Source organism: Chiroxiphia lanceolata, chromosome 8, assembly GCF_009829145.1.
Source record: "Chiroxiphia lanceolata isolate bChiLan1 chromosome 8, bChiLan1.pri, whole genome shotgun sequence".
NCBI lineage: Eukaryota > Metazoa > Chordata > Aves > Passeriformes > Pipridae > Chiroxiphia > Chiroxiphia lanceolata.
The window spans coordinates 14,261,587-14,284,258 of record NC_045644.1 but is presented as its reverse complement, the minus strand read 5'-3'; the positions used below and the strand labels follow the sequence as shown (position 1 = coordinate 14,284,258).

The 22,672-nt window shown below is 57.0% G+C and overlaps 1 protein-coding gene across 3 annotated transcripts in view; it reads left to right on the top strand.

Moving 5' to 3' along the window:
• Positions 1-3,193: 3,193 nt before the first annotated feature.
• KCNIP2 (potassium voltage-gated channel interacting protein 2) overlaps positions 3,194-22,672 on the top strand; it is a 45,777-nt gene continuing 26,298 nt past the window's right edge. The window contains exon 1 of one of the 3 annotated variants that reach the window (XM_032694287.1): positions 3,194-3,340. In XM_032694287.1, the coding sequence (XP_032550178.1) occupies positions 3,268-3,340 (73 nt within the window). In that variant the 5' untranslated portion in view covers positions 3,194-3,267. Of the gene's footprint in view, positions 3,341-18,775; positions 18,939-22,672 lie in introns of those variants that run through there. The other 2 variants (XM_032694291.1, XM_032694285.1) reach the window with 2 other exon arrangements.

The window sequence follows — 22,672 nt, the reverse complement described above, 5'->3', positions numbered from 1 at the left end:
CTGCCCCTCTCGCCCTGACTCAGAGCCATTCCTGGCTGCAGCTCTGCTGCCCAGTGAGCAGCATTAATCCCATGCAGATGTCCCTTACCAAAGCACTGCTACGAACAGGGTGACAGATAGGCCACTTAGGAAACATGCCTCATGCCCCAGCTGATGCAAATGGGTGAATTCCATCATGATGAGGGTGCATGGGCAGTCCTGGTGACACCCTGCCTCTGAGAGGCAGATAGCCTGGGGTGCACCTCAGGGGGCAGCACCATTTGTGCCCCTACCTTGCCTCCCTCCTTGCATTTCCCACCTGTCCCCCTGTTCTCCATCCCCATTGCACCCCACTGCTGGCCGTGCCAAGCTCTGGGGATGGTTTACATGGCCGTGTTTCTCTCATGTCTCTCTGCTGCTGTCCCAGAGATGAGTTTGAGGCCAGGGTGTTTCTACAGGACCCCTGTCTGCCCCAGCAGGCTGGATCCATCCACCTTCCAGCCCTCCACACTTCCCTGCCCTGGGCATCAGAATGTGGGTTTCATGGTTAGCTGTGCCCGTGGAGCCTGTGCTGTGTCTTGGCCATCTAGGGCATGGCCCTCCCTCCTGGTTACCCCTTGTAACTGGGATCTGGGCTCTTGGAAGCCAGCAGAGCTCTTCCCATCCTCTGGAAACTGTTAATCCAGCGTCATCTGCAGCAGCGCAGACCACCAGCCCTGCCTTCAGATGGCTCCTGCCTGCCCTGGACCTGCTGACTGCTTTTGTGGTGGATGAGGCCGGCAGCAGCAGGACTGTGCAAGGCACACTTTGATTAAAGCCTTGGATGCTACTTAGGTGATTTTCCTCAGCCTGACCCAGCCTTTTTGTATCTGCTGCATGTCACAGTGAGATGTGCTGCAAAAGATGCTTGGCACTCCAGGCTGACTTTGTCGCCGTGCCCATCCCTGGCCAGACATGTTTACCAAGGTGTCTCTTCACACAGTGCACCCACAGCAGGACCCTTGTCTGGGTCTTGACAGGAGGGTAGAGACCAGACCCATACCTGCAGCAGAAAGGGCTTCTCCTACCCTGGCATCCTGCAGACCCCCAGCTTCCAGTGCCCAGAGGAACATTTAGGGGAGGATGTTGTGTTTTCCTCAAGAAGAGAAAGGCTCAAAGGCTATGAATCCTGGCAGAATGCCCAGCTCTCGTGTTTGCTAAGGAAAGGAGCCGTAACCAGTGAGCAAGTGAGTTGTGTCCCCCTTTTTCTACACTGTGGGGAGGAAGTCTGTGTCAGCTTGGCCCTGGGGCTTCCCCATCCTACCCTGTGGTACCCACCAAACCGCCCAACTTTCCCCCTCTCCCCAGCCTGGCAAAGCATCTTTTGCTTGCCTGCAGGAACAGGAGCACTTAGCTGGGATAAAAATAGCCATGTTTGCCTCCCAATGGACCAGGGATGGCAGAAGGTGAAAACTTCCCCGTGCAGCTCTGCTGGGCTTGCCACATCCACAGCAGGATAGACCTGCAGAAAGCAGAAGACAGGATGGATGAGCTTGGGCACGAGTCACACAGCCCACCCCCCCCCCTTTGCCCCTTCGCTACTTCCCTGGGACACTTCTGGTCCCCAAGAGCCACCACAAAGATGTGGCTGAGGATGTGGTGGAGAGGCTGAAGGAAGGAGGTTGAGGAGGCCAAGGAGCAGCAGGATGGACAAGCCCAGAAGCACAGGTGAATCGAGGGCTGGCCAGGCTCCAGCTTTGCTTGTCAGGCTCAGCAGAGCAGGCACCGCTAGAGCTATCCCAGGAGTTTTTCTTCAGCCAGTCAGTGCATGCAGGCTCTGTGCAGTGGCCGGGCCACAGGGAGGGCTGGGGGAATGTGTTTAGTTCTCCAAGCATTTCTCCACTGCGTTTTCCTCGCTAAATGGCTCTTATTTTTAGATCCAGGCAGTTGCTAAGCATCGCTGCCTTGCTAAGGCGGCTTCTTTCATGGCTTGACACCAAAGCACGTTGACAACATGCTGCCTCGTGAGCATGGCCCTCCCTCCTTGCTGCTCCGGATTCCCTTCTGCCCTGCAGCTCCTGTGGGCTGGGCTGGATGCAGGGATCAGGACGGGATGCTTTGCCTCCTCCCGCAGCTCCTGTTCCCCCCCGTCTCTCTGCATGGATCAAAGAATGAAGGGAGGAAGTGCTGGGAAGCACTGGAAGCTGGGCAGCCCCTGAAATGTGCCCAGGACCAATGTCACAGGTGCAGTCAGTGCTCAGGCAGTGGCATAACAAAAGCCCCTGGCTTTGTCCATGGCAGAGACTCTCCAGCAGTCTGCATCCCCCGGGATGGCATCCTGCACAGATGGCAACAAATAACCAGGGGCAGCAGCGGGACATCAAGTTCCCAGTGCCAGATGTACCGGTGGGCTGTGAGCTCCTCTCTTGGCAGCACCGTGCCTCTGGAAGCCTCTTCAAGTGTGTTGCTGCTTCACCCTTTCCCTAGGGCTGCAGGAGACGGGGTAAAATCCTGCTAAAGACTCTAACCCGCATGGAAAGCCATGCTTGGCGTGGGGGTAGCAGTGGGACCTGCTTCTGCGCTTGGCTGCAGAGAGGGGGACCTGGCCGCACTCCTCAAGCCTCTTATGCATCTCTTGACCCCTTTCCACTCCCTCTGTCTCGGACTGATTTTACATTCATCTTCTCCCCCGAGGCGGGGCTGCAGCAGCTGGGTGGGACTGGGGTCTCCCCTTCCTGTGGGTCCCAGGGCGCAGCCGTGGTACATGGACACCGATACGCAGGGCTCAGGGGTCCCTTAATCCCCCGCAGTGGGCTGTGGGGGTCTGCGCCCCTCTTGCCCCACGCCTTCTTCATCTCTGCCTCCTTTTCTGTCCCTGCGCGGTCCCTGACTGCCGGGGCTCTCCCGAACCGCCGGAGCCCACACCTCGGTGCAGCCCGGAGCAGCTCTCTCCCTGCCTCCTCACGGGAGCGCTCCCGCTCTCCGCCCCCCGTCCGTGCCTCAGTTTCCCCGAGGCGGCAGTGCCGGGCTGACGGCTCCCGGGAGGAGGCGGGGAAGGACAGGAGGGAGGGGGCGGCCGTGCCCAGCCCCGGCGGCGGCGGGGACCGGGGCGGCTGCGCGCTCCTGCTGCCGTGCCGAGCCGCGCCGAGCCGCGCCGAGCTCCCCGGCACCGCCGGCCCCTTGCCGCGGCCGCGCTGAGCGGCGCGGGCGGCGGGGCGGGGGGAGGCGGCGGCCGCGGGCAGCCCCTGCCCGCCGGCGCAGCCCGTGCGCCCCGTCGCCGTTCCCCCCGCCGCTCGGCGGGGCGGGAAGATGCGGAGCAAGGGCGGGAAGGAGAGCCTGTCCGACTCTCGCGACCTGGACGGCTCCTACGACCAGCTGACGGGTGAGTGCCGCCGCCGGGGAAGGTGCAGCAGCCACTGGGACCACGGCGCGGGGCGGCCCCGGGCACCTGCTTCCAGCCCCGCTGAGCCCCGGTCCCTGCCCGCTCCGCTTCGCCTCACGCCTTGCTCGGGGAGAAGGGGAATGGCCGCGACCCCGCGCTGGAGCAGGGTGACAGTCCCGGCCTCGCAGGGGGATGCTCCGGGGACGGTAGGGTTGATCCCAGCCGGTCAGCGGTTGTCCCGAGGCAAGGAAAAGGCCCCGGCCGGGGGGTGGGGTGCCTGGATCGCTTTTGGCTGCCCCCAAGCTCTCGCTCCCTCACTATCACTGTTACTCCCAAGCCCCTCGGGACACCAGTGTCTGGCGTTTGGCTCTCTCCGCCATGTCTTGGGCCACCCTCTCTGAGGTGGCACAGCAGCACCCCAGCAGTAGGTTCCCCAAGACTGGAGAGACTCACTCTGCTCAGAAAACCCCAGCGGCACCACAGAGCCTGGTGTCCTCACCCATCACCTGGTGTTCCCTAGAGTATCTCCAGAGATATTCCACCCCTGGATGGGGTTGGCTGCAGGATGGGGAGGACAAAGATGACCTGTCTGTGATGCTATTGCATTCCCCTCTATCCTCTGTCCCAAGGAGTTGCTGGGCATCCCACATCCCACCACATCTGTCCACTCATCACACTTTATCCCCCACTGTCCGATAGTGAAGCAGCTGGGCTGGAGCTGGCAACATCCCTCCTTCCCCATGTGCTCTCCACAGATCAGGCCAAATCCTGTCCCCTGTCAGGGCCCCTATTGCAGCAGCTGTGCAATGGGGCAGCAGTTCCCACCTGCCTCCCAGGACCCATCATGGAGCTGAACCTGTCCATAACCAGTGGGGTTGGGTGCCCTCATGCCGCAGGCACTGTGATGTATGCACAGGCAGCTACTCTGACTCCTGGTGATGCTTTTCCTGCCACAGTCTGGAGCGAATTTCAGGCTTTGCTCTGGAATTTTGAATAGGTGGTGGTAGCAGGGCAGGACCCCTGCTCTGCTTTCCTGAGCAGCCCCACACATGGGAAACACTGCTTACTGTCTGCCCAAACGTGCTTCAAAGAAGATATTTTTGAGCTGTGTAGGAAATTGGAACCCACACACAACTTTTGGTTTCTCCAGTAACTTTAAATGTCCATATGGATTTAAATTAAATCAAAGTTAAAAATAAATTTCAGTCTCAGAGAGACTGAGACCTTTTACGCCTGGACTTACCTCTGAACCAGTTGTGCAGCAGGAGCCTGGGTGGAGGGGAGCTGTGCCACTGCACAAGCCCCTGTCCACAGGAATGGGGCTGCAGGGAAGTCTCTGGGGAACAAGGCTGGAAATATCTGCCCCATTTCCCAGAGCGGGAAACAGGCCCCAGTAGGGCATGTCACTCATTTGCCATTGCTGTCAGGTCATGACCTGCCAGGGTAGAGCCTACAGTAACACCAGGGAGGAGAGGGAGCTGGTCCCAGTGGTACTGATTTCCTCTGCATTGGCTGAACGTGCTGGAGCCATTCTTCCCAGTGGAGAGAAAGTTATCTTTTTCACAGAAAGTGTGGAAGTGATACAGGCAGGAGAGGGAGGGTTTAGTAGCTTGAGCCCCTGCCTTCTATCTGGCCTAGGCTCTCCTGATACCCTGTGGATGCTGTGAGGAGTCTGGACCACCACGGGGCTGTAGTGAAACTCTGGCTTGAAACTGGCAGTGCCGGTGTAGCCTTAATCTCTCCCTGCAGATGGGAGTGTCCCTGCTGGCACCTGCTGTTTGGTAGCACAGCTCTGCTTGGGGACAAGTATAAGCAGTTTGGTGTGTTCCTGCAGCTTTGGAGACCCCCATCCATCAGGGTGTGTCTGGGTCTAGAGGACATCTTCCATGCAAGAGCTGTTAACTGAGAGATGATTTGGTGTCAGGCGATGTGACAGCCCTACAGCAGCTCCAGCAATTGCTGCTGTGCATAGGGACAGCAGTCAGTCCTGCTCCCTCCCATCACTGTCCAAAAACAGGAGTGAAGGCAACGTAATTCCCATCTGTGCATGCCCAGTGCATAGAAGGGTTTGCAACACTTGCTTCCAAAAGAAGGAGAGGGGCTAATGGGAAGCAGGACCCCCAGCCACCCTCAGGAGAGAAACCCTCCACACTGTACCCAACAGCACACTCATTTTTAAATTTAAAAAACTGTTGAAAATGAGGGTGCAGTGACAGCCCCCCCTCCCTGCGACATCTCCAGCAGTGCCCAGCTGCCCTGGCTGTGCGGGCACGTGGATGTGTGTGTGAGAGGCCCGAGTGAATGAGAACTGCCTGTGTGTGAGCAGCAGTGAGAACAGCACTGCTTCCTGTGCCAGGGGAACACGGGCTGGCTGTGAGCTGGAAAGGGCCTTGCCTGTGCTGGCCCAGGTGTGGTGGTGTGGGGCAAAGGCAGGCAGCAGCCATGCTTGGCTGCTGAGTCTGTAGCTGGGCTCCCACCTGGGTATATTAAGGAGAGAAATGTTTAGGTTACGCCACTAGGAAATTAAGCTGGTCCATTTCTGGGATATTTAGATGACGCTAGTGAGAAATAAAAGCCATCCATAAATGACATTATTCCTTCAACCTCTAATGACATGAGTGATTAGTGTGCAAGCAGAGCCCAGAGCCAGTGTCTCAGGACTGCTCTGGCCATGGCCCTCCGTGCAGAAGAAATGGGAGTCCAGTGCCGTTTTGTCCCAAGAAGCATGGGTACTGCATCCCTGGCCCCAAATGCTGGCAGTGTGAGAGGTGAGTGGGCTTGGAGAAGGGTTTTGCTCCTGCCTGACACTGCAGGGATGCGTGGACAGCAAGGCTGCCCCAGGCTTAGATGGGGAGCAGGGGTGGATGCCCTGGGACCCCATCATACCCCACGAGACAAGCTCATCCCAGCCGTGCTGTGTCCTGTGAGTGGGATGAAATATGTCAGCATGGGGTCAATACCTGGGCTCTTTGGGCTGGGGCAAACCCCCTAACTGCCTTTCAGAAAGATAAGGGATTCACCTCCAGGGCTGTTGGGTTCCCAGAAAAGGGTTAGCAGGATCTCTTTTCTCCCCTGCTTTCTCACCCCTGCTTTCTCCCTTCTGTTGTCATGATGTGGGGACCTGAACAACCACTTTGCTCCACCTCAAAGGCAGCCGCAGCATTTGCAGGGTTGAGCAATTGCTATAGTGATCATCTGCAGAGCTTTGGGATCCTTCTGTTTCTGGAAGCACGGCTGATGGATGGGGACTCCCCACCTCTTAGCACTTTTATCAACCCACTCTGGGAGATGAAAGCCTTAGGTACCAGTGTAGTGGCAGCACAGCATCTGACTGAGCTCTCCTCCCTACCTGGAGGGAGAGTGTTTCAGAGGCATTTCTCCACATGCCAGTAAGAAAGGAGAGATGGGGCCGAGCTGTCTCCCATAGACACACCAAAGGGAGGACGGGCCAGTCGGGTTGTTGGGAGCACAGTGGGAGTAGGGTTCTGGTCCCTGCCATGGGATAAAGCTGAGGAGCCGCGCCCTGGCAACGCATCTGCCGCAGGCAGGTCCCAGGTGATGGGCAGATCTAGGGCTGCGTCAGGGACTTGTTCTGCTGCCGGCAAATCCAGCAGCTCCATCATGGCTGCTCACAGCCTGTGATCAGCTGGGTGGGGGGAACATCTCCACCAGCTTGCCATAGCGTAGGACTTCCATCTGTGAGGGGGATAATTTATTTCCCAGGGTGTGGAGGAGGTGTCAGTGCTAGCCTGTCCCAAATAATAATGTGTGTAGGGGGAAGCACTGGGATCTGCAACTGGAGGATGGAGTGACAAGGCCATTGGGTGGGAGCAAGGGCATAAGGCAGGCAGGGGCTGGCCAGGAGCCCATCTTCAAGTGTGTATGGCAGGTTGTGTGGTGTGCCTGTGTGCTGGCGTGGATCCCAGGGAGAGGGACTGGAATGAGGACTGTGCCCAAGACCACTTCACCCATGCCCAGAATAAAGCTCCTTCTCTTGCCCACTTGCTTCCTGGAGAAGCACAGGAACACCACTGGCTGCACAGCCCTGCCCTCATGGGTCTACCAGAGACAGCTGCCTGCATCCCTCTGCTCAGCGTCAGGCACCAGTTGTCCCCTCCTCCTAGAAGCAGCCCCCAGGAGGGATGGCACACACTGGTGTCCTTCCCCTGGGGTTCCAGCCCATGGGAACCGAGGGTGTTGCCCATCCCCCTGCTCCCCTGTTAATCTGCCTCCTCTGCACTGCTGCTGTTGCCCCACACGACCCCCTTTCCACTTACCACTTCTTATCCTGCAACCTGGTGGTGAGGCTGGGCTGGAAGCTGGGCTGACCCTCAAGCCAGATCCCCAAGCTCCCAGGAAGTCCTCTGTCAGAGTGGGGTACTGTGGGGTTAGGGTCTTCCACTTGTGTGCCAGGGCAGAGGGCTCCCATGGGTCCTCTTCGTGCCAAAGTGCCTTGCCCTCATTGACTGCTGCACCTTCCTGGGGTGATGAGACTGTTGCCTAACTCTTCCTCGTCTCTGTCTGCTGTCTTCCTCCTTCTGGCATCTGTACCCTCTTTCTCTTCCCTCTTTGCTGTCCTGGCTTGTCTGCAGCTCTTTGATGCTGATGAATCCCCTCTGACAGGGTGTTGCGGCCCTCCCTGACCAGAGGCTGAGATCCTGGGGGTCCCTGATGGAGGGGATGCTGCTCCAAACCTGCGCCAGGGAAAAGCCTCACGTGGGGCAAGGAGCATGTGGGTCATACTGCTGGGTACCACTGCCCATGGACAGGTTGGATTTTGCAGTTGGAAAGGCTGGAGCTGAGGTTTTGGCAGCCACTGCTGCATCCCTGCAAGCAAAGGCAGGTCGGAGTCCACAGGGAATTGGTGGCACAGGATTAATTGACAAGAAGTTTGTGGGTTTGGGTGGGGCAGTTATACAACTGATTTCTGCAGATGCTGAAGCAAAATTCACAGGCTGTTGCAATTTTGTCCAAAGGGTACAGCTCCTGCTGCACGGGGCTGGCCATGCATGGGCTCTTTCACCACAGGCAGAGTTTTTCCCCACCGTTGGCCACGTTGCAGCTGGAGGTGCCCAGACTCGGTGGTGCTGCTCTTGTACTGTGTGCTGTGCTAGAACCAGTTGCCCCTAGAGCTTTGGGAGCCCAGACAGGAGGAGGTTTGGTTTCTGGAGCAAACTCTGTTTCCCTCTGGACTATATTGGGTTTATACGTCCCAGCTGGAGCTGAGCTGCACTCCTCACCACCAGGGCATCAGTGGGTTACCCCAGTCCTGAAGGACAGGAGACCCCATTAGTGGAGTTGCCCCCAGCTCGTTTGCTGGCTCTACTCATTAGTGATGTTTTCATTAGGAGAAGTGGTTTGGTTTTGTTTAAGCCAAATTGCTGTGCTTGGGAGATGATAAATCCATCTGCTGGCAAATCACTCTCCTGCTACCGGAATGGATCCCAGCCCTAGGCTTTAATCATGCCGCAGATGAATGAGCCTCTAGTGAAACAAATCTCCCTGCTGTCCCTTGCCAGGGGGGCTGAACTGGGTGGGCTGATGCCATGGTGAGGAGCTCTGGCTTGGGGTAGAGAATCAAAAACCTTCACTAAGGTTGCAGAGCCCTGAGGGTGGTTATTGCTGAGCAAGTGAAATGCTGAGGCTGTTGCAAGTGGCTTCCCTGGGAGCAAAGGGGGAGAGAAACCCCTTTCCAAGGGGCAGGGGCTGTGGGTGGGTGCAGGGGTCCTGTTCAACCCACCATCCATGCCAGAGTGCCGGGGCTGAGTGGGTACCATGCCATGGTGGTGAGTGGCAGGATACAGAGGATGAATGTCCCTGCTCCTAGTGATACCCCACTGAGTGCTTTGCAAATGGTACGTGGCAGTTGGGCTGTGCTGGGTGGGAGGCTCTTATTGGGGTCCCCAAGCTGCTATGGCTCTAGCTGCTTCTGGCTTTCAAGTAAATTTGTCTTCCGCTTCAAATGAAAACGGGTGGTGCAGTCCCCGGGGAGCAGTGAGAGTAATTAGCTTGTTTGGAGAGGGAACCCTGCAGGAAGGGAGCTGGGAGCAGGATATTGTCGCCTTCAACAGGAGCTGATGGGCATGTGGGATGCAGGAGGGTGTCACCTTCAGGGCTTCTGAATCTGGGCTTTCTTGAACGTTTCCCCTCTGGTCCAGACAGGGCAAGTCACCTACAGAAACTTGTGGGCAGGGGTGCTGTTGGCATGCATGTATGTGTCCATGCCTCACATGCCTCTCCTGCCCCTAAGGCTCAGCTCCTTCTGGTTCTAGGTGATTCCAGCCCCATTTTGGCTGGAGGCACTCTGCTTTTGAACCTGCTGGGTTGGAGTCTCCTCCTGTTCAGGCAGCTGGCACCCCTCCCAACCCTGGGCCAGTGTTGGCATTGCTGCTGGGGACTCTGGGTGCGGCAAGAGGGTCAGCGTCCCATCCATGCTGCTCCTGCTTACTCCACCTGGGGACGTGGGGGCCTGGGGATGCTGAGATCTGCAGGACATACAAGCAGGTGCCCCAGCTCCAAGCACTGGTGCTCATCTGATTCCTGCACCAGCTCCATCTGCAGTGAGTGTTTTGGAGGCTGTGTCCTGCTCAAGGCAAGGGTACTGCATACCCCTGCATGTAGACAAACCTGATCCATGCTCCTCTTAGAGAGCCCTGGGTTGTACCTGGGACAAGCAGGTGGCTTTGTCTTGTGACATCTGTGGAGAGGTCTGTCAAGGACCACACTGCAGTAGCAGCGGTGCCTGTAGGTAGACAGGGGATACTCAGAGCCCTGAGGGATGGTGCCAGGCTGGCAGTGGAGATGGATGACTTCACCTCTGGCCCCTCTCCACAGAGCAGATCGGGGACAATGATGGAGAGACTAACTCAGCAGGTGGGGTGGTGGCACAAATCTGCTGCCACAGCTCTCATGCAAAGGCTTAGGGACTGACTGGGTAAGATAGAACCATCCCTGGGCTGTCATGCTGTGCCTGTGAGACATGTCCTGTCCCATGGCAGTGACATTCCTGCAGGGAAGGGGCTACACCGTCTGAAGCAGAGGAAGTTTTCTTGGCAAGATACTACTGTGAGAGACTGGCAGGACCCTGTCACTGAGCCTCTGTGGGGCATAAAGTGGAACCTTGCTCCTGGCTTCAGGCACTGACCTGAGCAGCAGAGCTGGGATGCTCCAGCTCCCTTACCTGCCCTCTTCCCATCACCAAGGACGCATTTAGATATCAAAAAAAGTGCTTTTTCGGGATGGAGCCTTGGTGATGGTCTGGCCAGGATCTGAGTCACAGGGAAGAGGGGGTTCTGGTTTTTTTTTCCCTTGGCCCAGCTGGGGAAGCTGTGGGATGCAGGGAGGTGCTGGAAAACTTGCACAGCCATGGGGTCGGGAGCCAGGGAAGAGCCATCCAGCTGCTTTCATCGGTTTCTGCAGCCCATCCAGCTGTGTTGGGGTGAAATGAGAGCTGGCCTGCTCACTAACGAGATTAGACAGGCAAGCCATTGCTCCTGGCCCCTTTGGTTAATCGCTTCTTCCTAGATTGAATTTTTTAAAATTGCATTGCTTACAGAAAGCCCCTGAATGGGTTTAAAGGCAATAATCCACCCAGCCCTCCATCACTGCAAGGGTCCTCCTGGGGCTACTTGACAGTAGGTTGTTGAAGTCCCCAGTGTGTCTCCACATGTCTCTGGTGTCCCCAGGAGGTGGCTGACAGGGCTGGCCCTTGACAGTTCTTGATTTATTCCAAGAGGGAATACGCATTAATTTTTAATGGTGTGATTTAGCAAAGCCTCTAGAGGTGATGGAGAAGAGCGCAGGTCAGATGCCAGGCTCTGTGCTGCAGTACATGTGGCAGATTCCCTTTGTCCCCCACTGCTGTCCTGAGGGCCATGGTGGGCAGCTGCCACCAGCCCATCCTGCTGCACTCCTAGGGGCATGTTGGAGTTGGGGGGTTGAGTGGTGGGGCACAGCACCCCCAGCTCTGGTTGTACCTACATGGGGTCTTGTGTGACCCCAGAGCAGGGAGGGATAGCAGCTGGTGGGAGGTTTTGGGGTCACAGAACAGGTTGGCAAATGGGTGTGGGGCTTGGGCAGCACAGTGAGGGTTGCTATAATATGCTGTGGTTATGACTGATGCCAGCATCCCATGGAGACATCTCAGCCGTCTCCTGTGTGGTGGAATCTGCCCTTAAGTACCTCTTTCTTTCCCCCTTATTCTGCTTCTAGAAGTCACATCTTCCGAGCCCAGCCCCAGTCCTGTGCTACCCATGCTGACCCAAACAAATTTCCCCTGGAGCCCGCCCTCCCTGCTCGCCTCCCCTCCATCGTACGAAGTGAGTCACTCCCAGGCACCGGGAATCATTCATGTCATTTCCCCCTTTGCCGCAAAGTCATTAATGCGAGTGGAATAATTTGTTGCATAACGGAGAGGATCAGTGGGAGCGCTGCTCCGGCAAGTGATTCCTGGCCCTGGCCACCACCACCCTGGGAGAGGGCAGCTTGATGGGAGCATTCCAGGTCTTGCTGATCCCACAGCTACATCATGCTCTCAGCAATGGTGTCGGCTTCCTGAGGCATTTTTCCAAAAACCATCAAGTCCTGCCTGGACCCCAGCTGAGTAGGATGGACCTGTTTGTTGTGGCCTTAGTGTCTGCTCACCCTCGCAGAGATCCTCTGAAAGGGGCATGTTCTGACTGCCCCACCGTGACATGGGCAAGAAGTGTCCCCTGCATCGATCAGGGTGTGTGTGTTGAGGCACCCTTTGTCCTGGCTGTGTCCCTGCCTCCCACCCATTCCAGCTCCTATGAGCTCCCCAAGCCATGGGGTCACAAATGCTTCCCACCAGCAGCCAAATACCTCCCAGCTTATTGCTTCAGAGCTGGCGACCCAGAGGTGCCCCAGCACGGCTGCAGGCAGCTCTGGAACTATTCCCAGTGAGTTTCCAGCCAGCTGTTGCTGGTGAAAACCCAAACATGGCTGGGGGTCTCTCCCAGGGACCTTGCAGCCTCCCAGGCAGGGGGCTGGCTGGAGGGGACACTTGTCACCTCAGCTAAGGACTGTGGGTGCTGAGATCCCATGCTTGAGTGATACTTGCTGCGGTTATGGCAGATCCAGTCTCTTCCTTGCATGTCGAGGGGGAGAAGGGCAGGGAATAGTGCTTGAGGAGATAAGAGTCATTGTGGAGGCTGCCCCACTGCCCAGGATTAATTTCCTTCTATCCCACGCTCGGCCAGGCATTAATTTAAAGATGCTGTAATGGGAGAGGGAGAGCATAAGAGGATTGGGCTGAGGGCAAGAGCATTTAAGGAAGGGAAGGGAAGTGGTTGGGAGCTGCACAGGGGACAATGGCATCCAATGGTGCGGGATGGGCAGGAGGTGGCTGTGCACTCCTCAAGCCCAAGCCACACCGATGTGTCCCAGCTGCAACTGTGATGTTACCCAGTGGTACCCTCCAACCCCTGGAAGGGAACATGGGGGTGAAGCTTTCCCCCTCCTCAGGGAGAGCACTGCTGCTGGGTGGCTGGGCAAGGAGGGGGCTGTAAACTGCTTAACTGCAGCATGGCCATGCCCCATGTTCCACCTCTGCTCCTTGCTGTGTGTGGGACATGAGATAGAAGTTTTAAACTCCAGCCTGGGGTAACCCAGCAGAAGGGCATCATGCCCAGCTCAGAGAGGGGCAGGCAGAGCCTCTCTGGGGTGCCACGTCCCAGCACCGACTTTGTCCCTTTTTCTCAGCTGGGCAGTGCGTCCCCTCGGTGCAGGGGGCTGCCCTGAGGCAGTAGCTGGAGAAAGGAGATGGCGTTTGATATTTCAAAGTGACTCACTGAAAACCTGCTGTTCCCTGGGGCTGGTCCAGGCCCAGCATCCCTGGAAAGAGGCCAGGATCACACCCCAGCCCAATGTGAACTGCAGAGGGAGGTTCTTTTGAGACCACATCCGTCAGAGCAAAGGAGCCTTTTCCCTCCTCTGTTTCTCGAAGACTCAAGGGTCCCACCTCTGCCCTGGACTACATTTCCAGGACAGGAGCATGAGTCCCCAGGGGATGCAGTGTCTCTCCTGTGCGGTGCACCACCCTGTGCTTCCCTCAGCACTGTTTGTTTTCTCAGCCTGCCCTGCTGTAATTACAACCTGCTGCCACTCTCCAGATAATAGGTCTCTCCTTTTATCACTGCTTAATTAAATAACTGTGGGGAAGTGAGGGGCTGGTAACCCCTTGTTTGCCAGCATGAACAACCCAGTGGTGCTGGGGAGGTCTCTTGGGGATGGCACAGGATTTGGATGGGGATGGCTGTGCCCTCGCCTGGGAAACATAGCTGAACATGGGGTACCTCCATGCCCTTGAGAGGGATGAGGTGCTGACTTTTTTGTTCATGTGTACAGCATGTCTGGCACAAATGTTTCCAGGCCAATCCTCAGAAAGTGCCCTGAATGTGACCACTGTCACCCTGTCTGTAATTCTCCCCTCAGCTTGGAGCCTTGCCCGCTGCCAGGCTGGGGACAGGGTGTGTGGGCAGGGTGTCCGCTGCCAGGCCAGCCACCTCTGCCCGCAATTAATTGGTGCTAATGAGTATCCCTGGCAGCTGCTGCTGGGTCAGTGAGCTCTGGTTGAGTGTCTGCCAGGCTCTCTCCCTGTGGGACCAGATGCATGGGTCCCACTTCTTGCTCAGCAGAGCATCCTCACTTGTGCAGTTGGTCATCAATGCGTACATGGCTCCCTCTGCTCTGTCTGCCTTTGTACCTTTGCCAGGAAGCTGGTCCCAGTTTGGGCACTGCCAGTAGTGTAGCCCCAGGAGCTGCCCCTGTGTCTTGCTCCTCTGGGTGCCCATTTCTCCCCATCACAGCCACCCCACAAAGTGCTGTAGCAGTGGGAACAGTGTCTGTTATGGCATCCTCAGGAGCAGAATGTGTCCCTCTTTAAAAACACATGGGCAGGGGTGGTAGGAGTGCTCCCCTGGGCACTGCCTGTCCCGCTGTGATGGAGTGGGGAAAGGTCTTTGGGTTGGTGATGAGATGCACAACATGAGTAATGGGGGTAGTCTGGGAAATGCCCCCACTAAGTGTGGACAGCCCTTGGTGTCAGGGGCCCGGCTTGAAAATGATGAGTTGGGGTATGGAGAGGTTTTGGGAGTATTCTGGGTCTTTGTGGCAAGATGTTGTGGGAGGAGGAGCTGTGTAGGGGTTGTGTACAGGCAGGGGAGTATGGGGTTACCTGCAGGCTCAGGGTACCTCTCCTCCTAGTGTGTTGCCTTCCTTGCTGCCTGTCCTCCCGTCTGCCCTGGATTTGCAGTTCCAGAGTCAATTTGCACAGATCAAAGCCTGGGGCCATCTCTCATCTTGGCTTACCCGGGTCCTGCCTGCCCCAAGCCCCGAAAGCAGGGGAGGTTTGGAGGTAATCCTTGCAGATGGGATGCTGCTGACTAATTATAGCAGAACCTCTCGCTTCGTGGGAACCACGGTGAATTGTCCCTCGAGCCCTGGCAGCAATGGTACAAATCTTCTGCTAATTAGACTTGAAAGTCCTCCCATGAGCTCAGGCACAGGATGGATATTTGATTATTAACATATTTATTTCTGAGCCTCTCAGCAGGTCTTGCACTGGGAGGCTGTATTCCCCCCCACCCCATCACTTCTAGGCACATTTATTCATATCAAGAGTGCTTGGGGGCTCCAGAGGGAGGGGGGCTTCTTCTGCTCTGTGTGCTCATTTTTGGGGTTGTCTCATCAAGGTGTGTGGACGATAACTTGCTGATGCTGGCAAGGTCTTGGGCAGGAGCAAAGCTCCCAGGTTCTGTGCTTCCCACTAGCTTCTCTCTCAGATGGGGTGCTCCTGACCCTCATGACCGGGTGAGAAACCAGGGATGTCTTTTCCTGCCTGCTTCTGGGCACAGTGGCTCCAGGAACTGGATAGGCAGATGAGGGGGTGGCATGGAGCTGGTGCTGAGCAGCCCATCACAAAGCTGCCTGCCATGGCACCCCCAGGGGGATCATCCCTCCCTCCAGTGGAGGCAGGAAAACTGCGACGGAAACACTGTCTCTGAAACAACTGAAAATAGCTTTCCTGTCCCCAAAATGTCAGTTTTTAAAAGGCAGTCTCTGGGGGCCCCCCTGGGCTGGCAGTGGGCTGAGCGGGTGCCCTGGAGATGCCAAGTGGGTGGCCCTGCTGCCCCTTGGGGCAGAGAGTGCAAGAGGCTGGAGGGCTGAGCCATCTCTCAGTGTACAGATGGGGAGAGGGAGAGTGCTGGTGTCGGGGGCCATCAGCCCAGCCATAGGGCTGTGCAGTGTCTTGCCTTGAGGCTGGAGAAAAGTGCAGGTGAACTGTGGGCTGTTGGAAGGATAGTACTTGTGTGTCTCCCCTGCCCATAGACACCCAGGTCTACCCAGCCACAAATCCAGGGTTTTCAGACCAATGCTGGGGTGCTGTTGGCATGAGGACAGGTGAGAAGCCATGGGTCAGGACCTCAGCCCCATCTCCAGCACCCCTTTGCTCTCTCTACCTGCCTTGTTGCTGTCTCCCTGAGAGAGGGCACGTGCCTGGAGTTATTAATAGCAGCAAACACTCTCAGTGCCTTCAAGACAAGTCCGTTTTGGGGGAGATTCCTACCATTTGAAATATGCTTCCCCTCCCTGGGATCCCTCTGGCATCTTATCTCCCTCTCTCAGCTGTGCAGCCAGCGTGTGCCAGAGGCCCTGGATAAGCGGTGGTGCTAATAGCCCGTGTCACTCAGCCCAGCAGCATCTGCCTGGGTGACGGAGGGTGTCCTGCTGCCTGGCCCACAGGCAACCCCAGGCTGCCTGCACACGTGGAAACCGAGGTCATGTCCTAGCCTGTCCCCACTGCACTTCCTCCTGACTGTCACCATCACCCCACCGAGCTGGATCTGTCGGCAGCCAAGCAAGTGCTGATTGCAAGGAAATGAGCCTGGTGCCATGTCCCATTTATTGGAGCCCAACCTGTGTGTGACTGCATGGAACTCGTTAATTTGTCACCATCACCATGGTTTGTTGTGTGGTGGTGAGGGTGGAGAGTCTGGAGGGATGCTGAGGGCCGTGTCCTCCCCTGGAGCAGATTTGGGAGCAGGGCTGGCATCACTTGTGGCCAGGCTGAGATTTTTCCCAGCCTCGCAGTTCAGGAGGCCCTGCTGAGGCTTAGAGTGGGAGTGGGGATAGGGCTGGGGATGGAAACCCCTGCTGGTCCTTGTCAGATACCATGTGCATGGAGCAAGGTGGGCATCTGAGGGGCAAAACGATGCCAGTTCAGGATAAGGAGATTCTGTGGCTGTGTTGTGCCCCAGTGTGAGCCATGCACCCCCACCCAGTGATGTGCCTACTTGTGAAGGCCATGCTCTTTGGAGGTCCTGGGGACTGTGCTCACTGCCTCATTGCCTGATGTAACCTGGGTACCCCAAACATTGCTGTGCTTTTCAAGCCCAGCAAGCTCTGAAATGGCCCCAGATGGTCCAGGCAGGCTGTGGTGTCCTTGCTTACTGCTGCAGCCTTGATGTGTCAGCCCTATAACCAGGGCTGGGTTCAGGTTCTGGCTCTTTTCCCTTCCCTGTGCCTCTGTTTCCCTGCAGCTGTTGGTGCAGTTCTTTGCCCTCCCATTGCAGGATATGGAGAGTCTTGGGGTATACCCCAGGAACCTGGGTGGGGGGTGATGAAATCTGTTCCCCCAGTTTTGTCACCTTCTTCCTGCTGCTTGTACCCTGTTCATGGGGGCAATGAATTATTCATGGCCTGGCAGGCAGGGGTGTGTCTGTGACTGCCTGCATGATGCCAGTGGAGCCTGCATGCCACGGAGCACAGAGAGCTTTTCTGTGTAAATCCCTAAAATATTTAGCAGAACTGACAAAAAAAATTCAGCTTGGGAGCAGTCAGTGCCTCAGTGTAACCTGGAGGATGATGGGCTGTCATGGAGGTGCTGGGGGGGATGGACACACCAGGGTGGTACCTGTGGGGCTCTGCCCCTGATCTTGGCCTGTCACCCACCACCCAAGTTGCTCGTGGAGTTTATGTCTCTTTGTCTGTCCAAGCACACATCCATTAGATCTTTCTGCTTGTCTCTGTTATCAGATGGTGGGGGTGCCCCCATCCTTTCCCTGCATTGTGGGGGTGCTTTGGCATGTCTTGGTCCCTGGTGCCAGAGAGCCAGGCTCCTGCCCCACCACCCGCTGTGTGCCAGCTGCTGACAGGTTGGTGCTGCGGGACCAGTGCATGGTGTTGGGCTGGGCTCTTTCCCTGGCAGTGCCTTCCTGAGCAGACAGATCACGTCACATGCATTTTTTAACAGGATCCACCAGCTGAGAACGAGCTGAGCTGTCGTCGCACGTTTGTGATCAAAGCCAGACATGCCCTGGCAGCCCGGGGAAGGATGGCCTTGTGTGCCACTCCTCTCCATCACAGGCTGATTTACAGGGCCCAGCAGGTTGGGGATCCAGCCGTGTCACAGGTTGCAGGTGTGTTGCCCTGCATCCCTGAAGGCACCAGGATGGCCAGTGCTCTCCTTCCTGCTGTGGAACAATGATTCCTGACCCAAACATCTAAGGATGGGGGCAGCCATGACGCAAAGCTGGTGCTGCCATCAGGCTTCATGCACAGTCCTACATCCCAAAATTGCACCTTCTGCTGGGAGTCAGGGGGAGCTGGGTTTGCTGGCAGCAAAGACTGGGGTTGGAAAGGGTTTGTGCTTGTCCTGGATGTGTTTTAGGCTAAGTTCACAAGGGAGCAAGCAGAGGTAAGGGATGCAGGGAGCTGCGGCCAGCTCTGGATGGGAAAGCACGTGGAGCCAGCTGGCTCTGACATGGCAGGGCTGCCCCGCAAGGCAGGCTGGGCTGCTGGCAGCTTTCCCTTGGCCTTTGTAAGCTCGTCCGTTCAAGGATGCTCTCTGTGCCTTGGCAAGGTATGAGCTGTGTGCTGCCCCATGCTCTGCACATCACAGGGCCAAGCCCCGGGGTGTGTGGCCAAGGGCAGTTTGAGCTCACCTTAGAGCACTCAGCCCCTTCCAGACTGTCTGTCCTCTCTGAGCCTTCCTCCCACCTCCTTCCTGGGTTTGCTTCTGCCCCTCTTGCCTCCTCAAGCGTGGGGTGGTGGGTGCTGGCGGTGGGTGCCTGCAGTGTGCCCATGCAGCACGGCCGTGCTGTGTGTTTCCCTCTGCAAGCACCAGCAAAGCCCGCGGGCTGTGCTTTGCTGTGACAGCACATCCCATGTCAGACCCGCTGCAAATCCTGCCTGCTAATAGCTATGCAAATTACCTCATTAGTTGCCTTATTTATTTTCTCTGGCATCACGTTTTCAGCACTTCCCCCAGTCCCGGAGGCTGTGGTTTCCCCGGGCTGGGAAGAGGCAGGAGCAGAGCAGCAGCACACAGGGCTGGCTTGGCTGAGCTTTCTTCTGCTGGTGGCAGTGGTGTTGGGATCCCACAGAGCCACCCACCCCGATGCCGTGGGTCTGGAACCCCTTCTGCCGGGATGTCCACCTCCTTCTCCTCCTTCATCATATCCTGGCTCTGGGATGAGTCTTGCTGAGCTCTCCCTCTGGCCAGGAACTGCTCTGTCCCCGCCAAGCAGCTGTGGGTCTGGCATTGCTGGGATGCATATGCCCTCCATCCCCGAAAGAGGTGAGTGCTGGGTTTAGGCAGAAAGAGAACAGAGCATTTGCCCAGTCTCTGTGGGCCTGAATGGTGTCTTGAGGCTTGGCACAGGGCTGCAGGGTGTCCTGCACTCCTTCCACCCTGACTGCCCTTCCTTGGTAATGGAAATTTGCCTCCTTCTCATCCTGATTGTCCTTCCTCATTACTGGAAATGTGCCTCCCACCCTGACTGCTCTTCCTCCTTCAGAGAAAGTTTGGCAGATGATGTCACAGGTATCTGCCAGCCATGGGATGACTCCAGAGAGCCCATAGATGTCCTGGCCAAGGTGGCCCTGGGCTGGAGCACTGATCTGGTACTGTCCCTGGGGTGTGCAGCCCAAGCTGAAACACTTTGAAGCTGAGGCACCATCCAGGGCTGGCAGGAATGGCCCCTGGGCACCAGCTCATGGTGCCCCTTGGTGATGTTCATGTCCCAGGGCATCCCTATCCATGCTGTATGTCCTGCAAGGACCACTGTCTCCTGATTGCATTTTCTAGGGATGCTCATGTGCCCACGACACCCGTGACAGAGAAACAGGCTTTGCATGGACACCAGGGGACCCACATACTAGTGTGATGACTCATATGAAGACCTTGATTTAGCCACCCCATGGGCTTGTCTGTGCCATGCTGAGCTGCCTGGAAGCATTCTGTCTGCTTCCCCTGTTCTGTTTGTCTTTTATTTCCCCCCTTCTCTCGGCGGCTGTGCTAATGAATATTTCATGGCCAGGAACCAGAGCGAATTCCCCCGGCAGCTCCCTGCACTCCTGTGACAGGTACCAATCCAGATGTCGGTGTCTTAGGAAGCATGGGTCTGCTAAGAAGCCATCTCGGGAGGAGAGGGCTTGGGTAGGGAAGGACGCAATGGCTCTGGGTGTCCCCATCCCCGGCGGTGCTGTCACTGCCCTTTCAACCTGCAAGGAACTGCCAGCGGACCGCGGTGGCCACGTGTCCGTGCAGGGATGGCCTTCACGGCTCCCTTGCCCCCTCTCCCACGCGTGCAGGGCCACGCTCCGACACAACAGCACGTGTCCCCTCCTGTCCCCCGTGTGCCATCAGCCGCCACAGCCGTCTGAACGAGCCGTGTCCCCGGCTCACCTCCTGCCGCCCTGCCGCTCTGCTGCGCTGTACCGGGGCTCCTCTCAGCGTCAGGCGGCGGCAGTGACACCGCGGCGGCACCGAGAATGGGGCACGGGGCGGGGGCGCAGAGCGGGGAGCGCGAAACGGGGGCATGGAGCGTGGGCAGGCACCCGTGACACCACAGGTGCGCCCCGTGGCCTGTACGTCCTGCCCCGGGCTTCTGTGCTTTCAAGCTCGAGGTGTCCCGGTACAGTCCTCAGGGTTAGGGTTAGGGAAGCAGGAGACAATGTTGGTCTCCAGTCTCCCTGAATTTACCCTTTATCCCCTACAGCGGGGAGCTGGGCTGGTCCCCAATGCAGGCTCGGCACTGGAAGATTCAAGGCAGTGTCTCTCCTTGTCAGAGCCAAAGCACGTGGGGGAGCAGAGGTGTACACAAAGCCTGCAGCCATAGTCTTCCTCCTTCCTGTTGCTGCAGCTCCAGCAATGACATGTCCCCTCTGGGAGCCCAGCAGATGCTCTGGGGACAGGGGCTGGCTCTAAATGTCTTTTAGGGAATTATGTCCTTTGCCCTGTGAGGCACTCTGGGGAATGGGGTTCCCCTGGGGCTGGGGCAGGGGCTGAGGAACAACTGGCCTCCTGATGGGGGGAGCAGGTCTGGGAGAACCACAGGCTGGGTTACGAGGCAGGAGCAGGCAGGATGCACCCTGCAGGGACACCCCTGGTGACTGTGTCCCAGGTGATGTCTTCAGCAAGAAAGAGTCTGTAAAGGTGGGCTGCCTGCCCTGCCTTGTGTCTTGCTTTTGATTTGCGCTAAATGCCCGCTCATCTTGTCAGGGAGGAGCAGGGTCAGTGACCAAGCAGCTTTGCTGCCCTTCTGCAAGGGCAAGACACACAGTCCCTGGTGCCAGCCTGGAGAGTGTGTGCTCAAAGGGAGTCCTGGGATGGGAGCAAGCTGGCTCATGTCTGCAATGCACCATCGTTGCAAACTACCTGCTGTGGGTTGCTGGGTGCAGAGGGAGAGGACAGTCCCCTGGCTCAGCTCACGTGGTTCCCATGAACTTCCATCTCAGTGTCAGTGCATAAGGGCCTTTCTGGAGAGCCGAGGGCCAGCCCAGAGGGGTGATGCTCCTTTGGAAATCACTTTACACTTCTGGACTGGTTGTAGCACCCAGAGATGCTGGTGGGCAGCCAAGCCTGGAGGTGGGATGGGTGACATTGGTGCTGGGCTCTTCTCTGCTGCCGTGTCCCTGCAGGCTGGTGTGGGGTGGTCTGTATCTGCTACCCTGGGGGGGGGGACAAGAGGTCCCTTGTTCCACATGGCCATCATGACCAGGGTGTGCAGGATGGCACTTGCATCTCTCACTTGCCCAGGACATGCTGAGATGGAGCAACTTTCTCTGTCAAATGGAAACTGGCTTCCAAGGAGCTAGATGGTGGTTTTTGGGATCGATCTGCAAACTTCGTTTGCTGTTACGTCCTGTGGGCTCTGGCACCCTCCTGTGGCTGTTCTGCCACCTCTCCTGTATCCCGTGGGCTTTTGGGATGCTGCAGCTGCCTTGGTCTGAGTCGTGCTGGCTGGTCCCCATGGTGGTCCTGGGAACTGCCCCTCTCCCTCAGAGTAGGGAGGAGCTATGCATTGTCAGGATCTGGCCTTGTATCACACAGCTCATGGGATCTGATTGTTGCAAGAAACTGTCCCAGTGTATTTGTGTTGTGGGGTTAAGCCGGGAGCAGGGCTGCTGGATACTGTAGATAAGAACGAGGGACCTAAACCCCAGATCTGTCCCCAGAATGTGGCAGAAGGGGACTGGGCACTGCTGGCAGCCCAAATTTCTGAGCTTTCAGGTGGGGGAGGGTGGTTCACAGAGGTAGGTTCAGTCAGGGCTTTGCATTCACAGACTCTCCCTGCAGCTGTGTCTGTCTGCTGAGCTGTCCTCTCTGCCTTGGCTGTCCCCTTCCCCTTGTGAGGTCGATGTCCCTTGCAGCTCTTCCCCAGCCCAGGGCTTTGTGGATGTACTGTTGTAGGGTTGCCAGTCACTGCTGTGCTGTGTGTTGTGCCCTTTTAGGATCTACCCAAACTTGGCTCAGCTATGCGGTGACCAGTGCAGCATCCCCTGGTCCAGGTCCCCCCACCCTGGGACACTGTCCTGCCATGGTGTGGAGACACTCTGTTGGGGGGCTACCTGTCTTTTGCAGGAGCATGACCTGAATAAGAGACAGGTAGAGCTTGGTTTGAAGGGGATGGCCTTTCTTTTGGGGAGCAGGAGGTGAGGTTACCCTATACCAACCCTGGTATGGGATTGGTGGGAGGTGGTGGTGCTTCTGCACCTTCCCTTGGGGTTCCTTCTTGAGGTATTAGTAGGGACTGGGCTGTTCCTTGCTGGATCATGGCTCCACCTCCTTTTCCATCCCTGAGGGAGAAGAAGCTGTAATTTCCATCAGGTCCCTTTTTGTTCACTTCCTTCCCTATTAATAAGAGATGAAGCTTATGAGATAATAGAGCCTGGATGGATTCAGAACTGATAGATACTGCTTGTGTGGGGTGTGAATGCAGCGTAGAGATGGAACTACAGCTGGGAAAAAGGAACTTGAGGAAGAGATGTTGTCTTGAGTCTGCACAGAGCATCTCAGGCTGGCTCTGG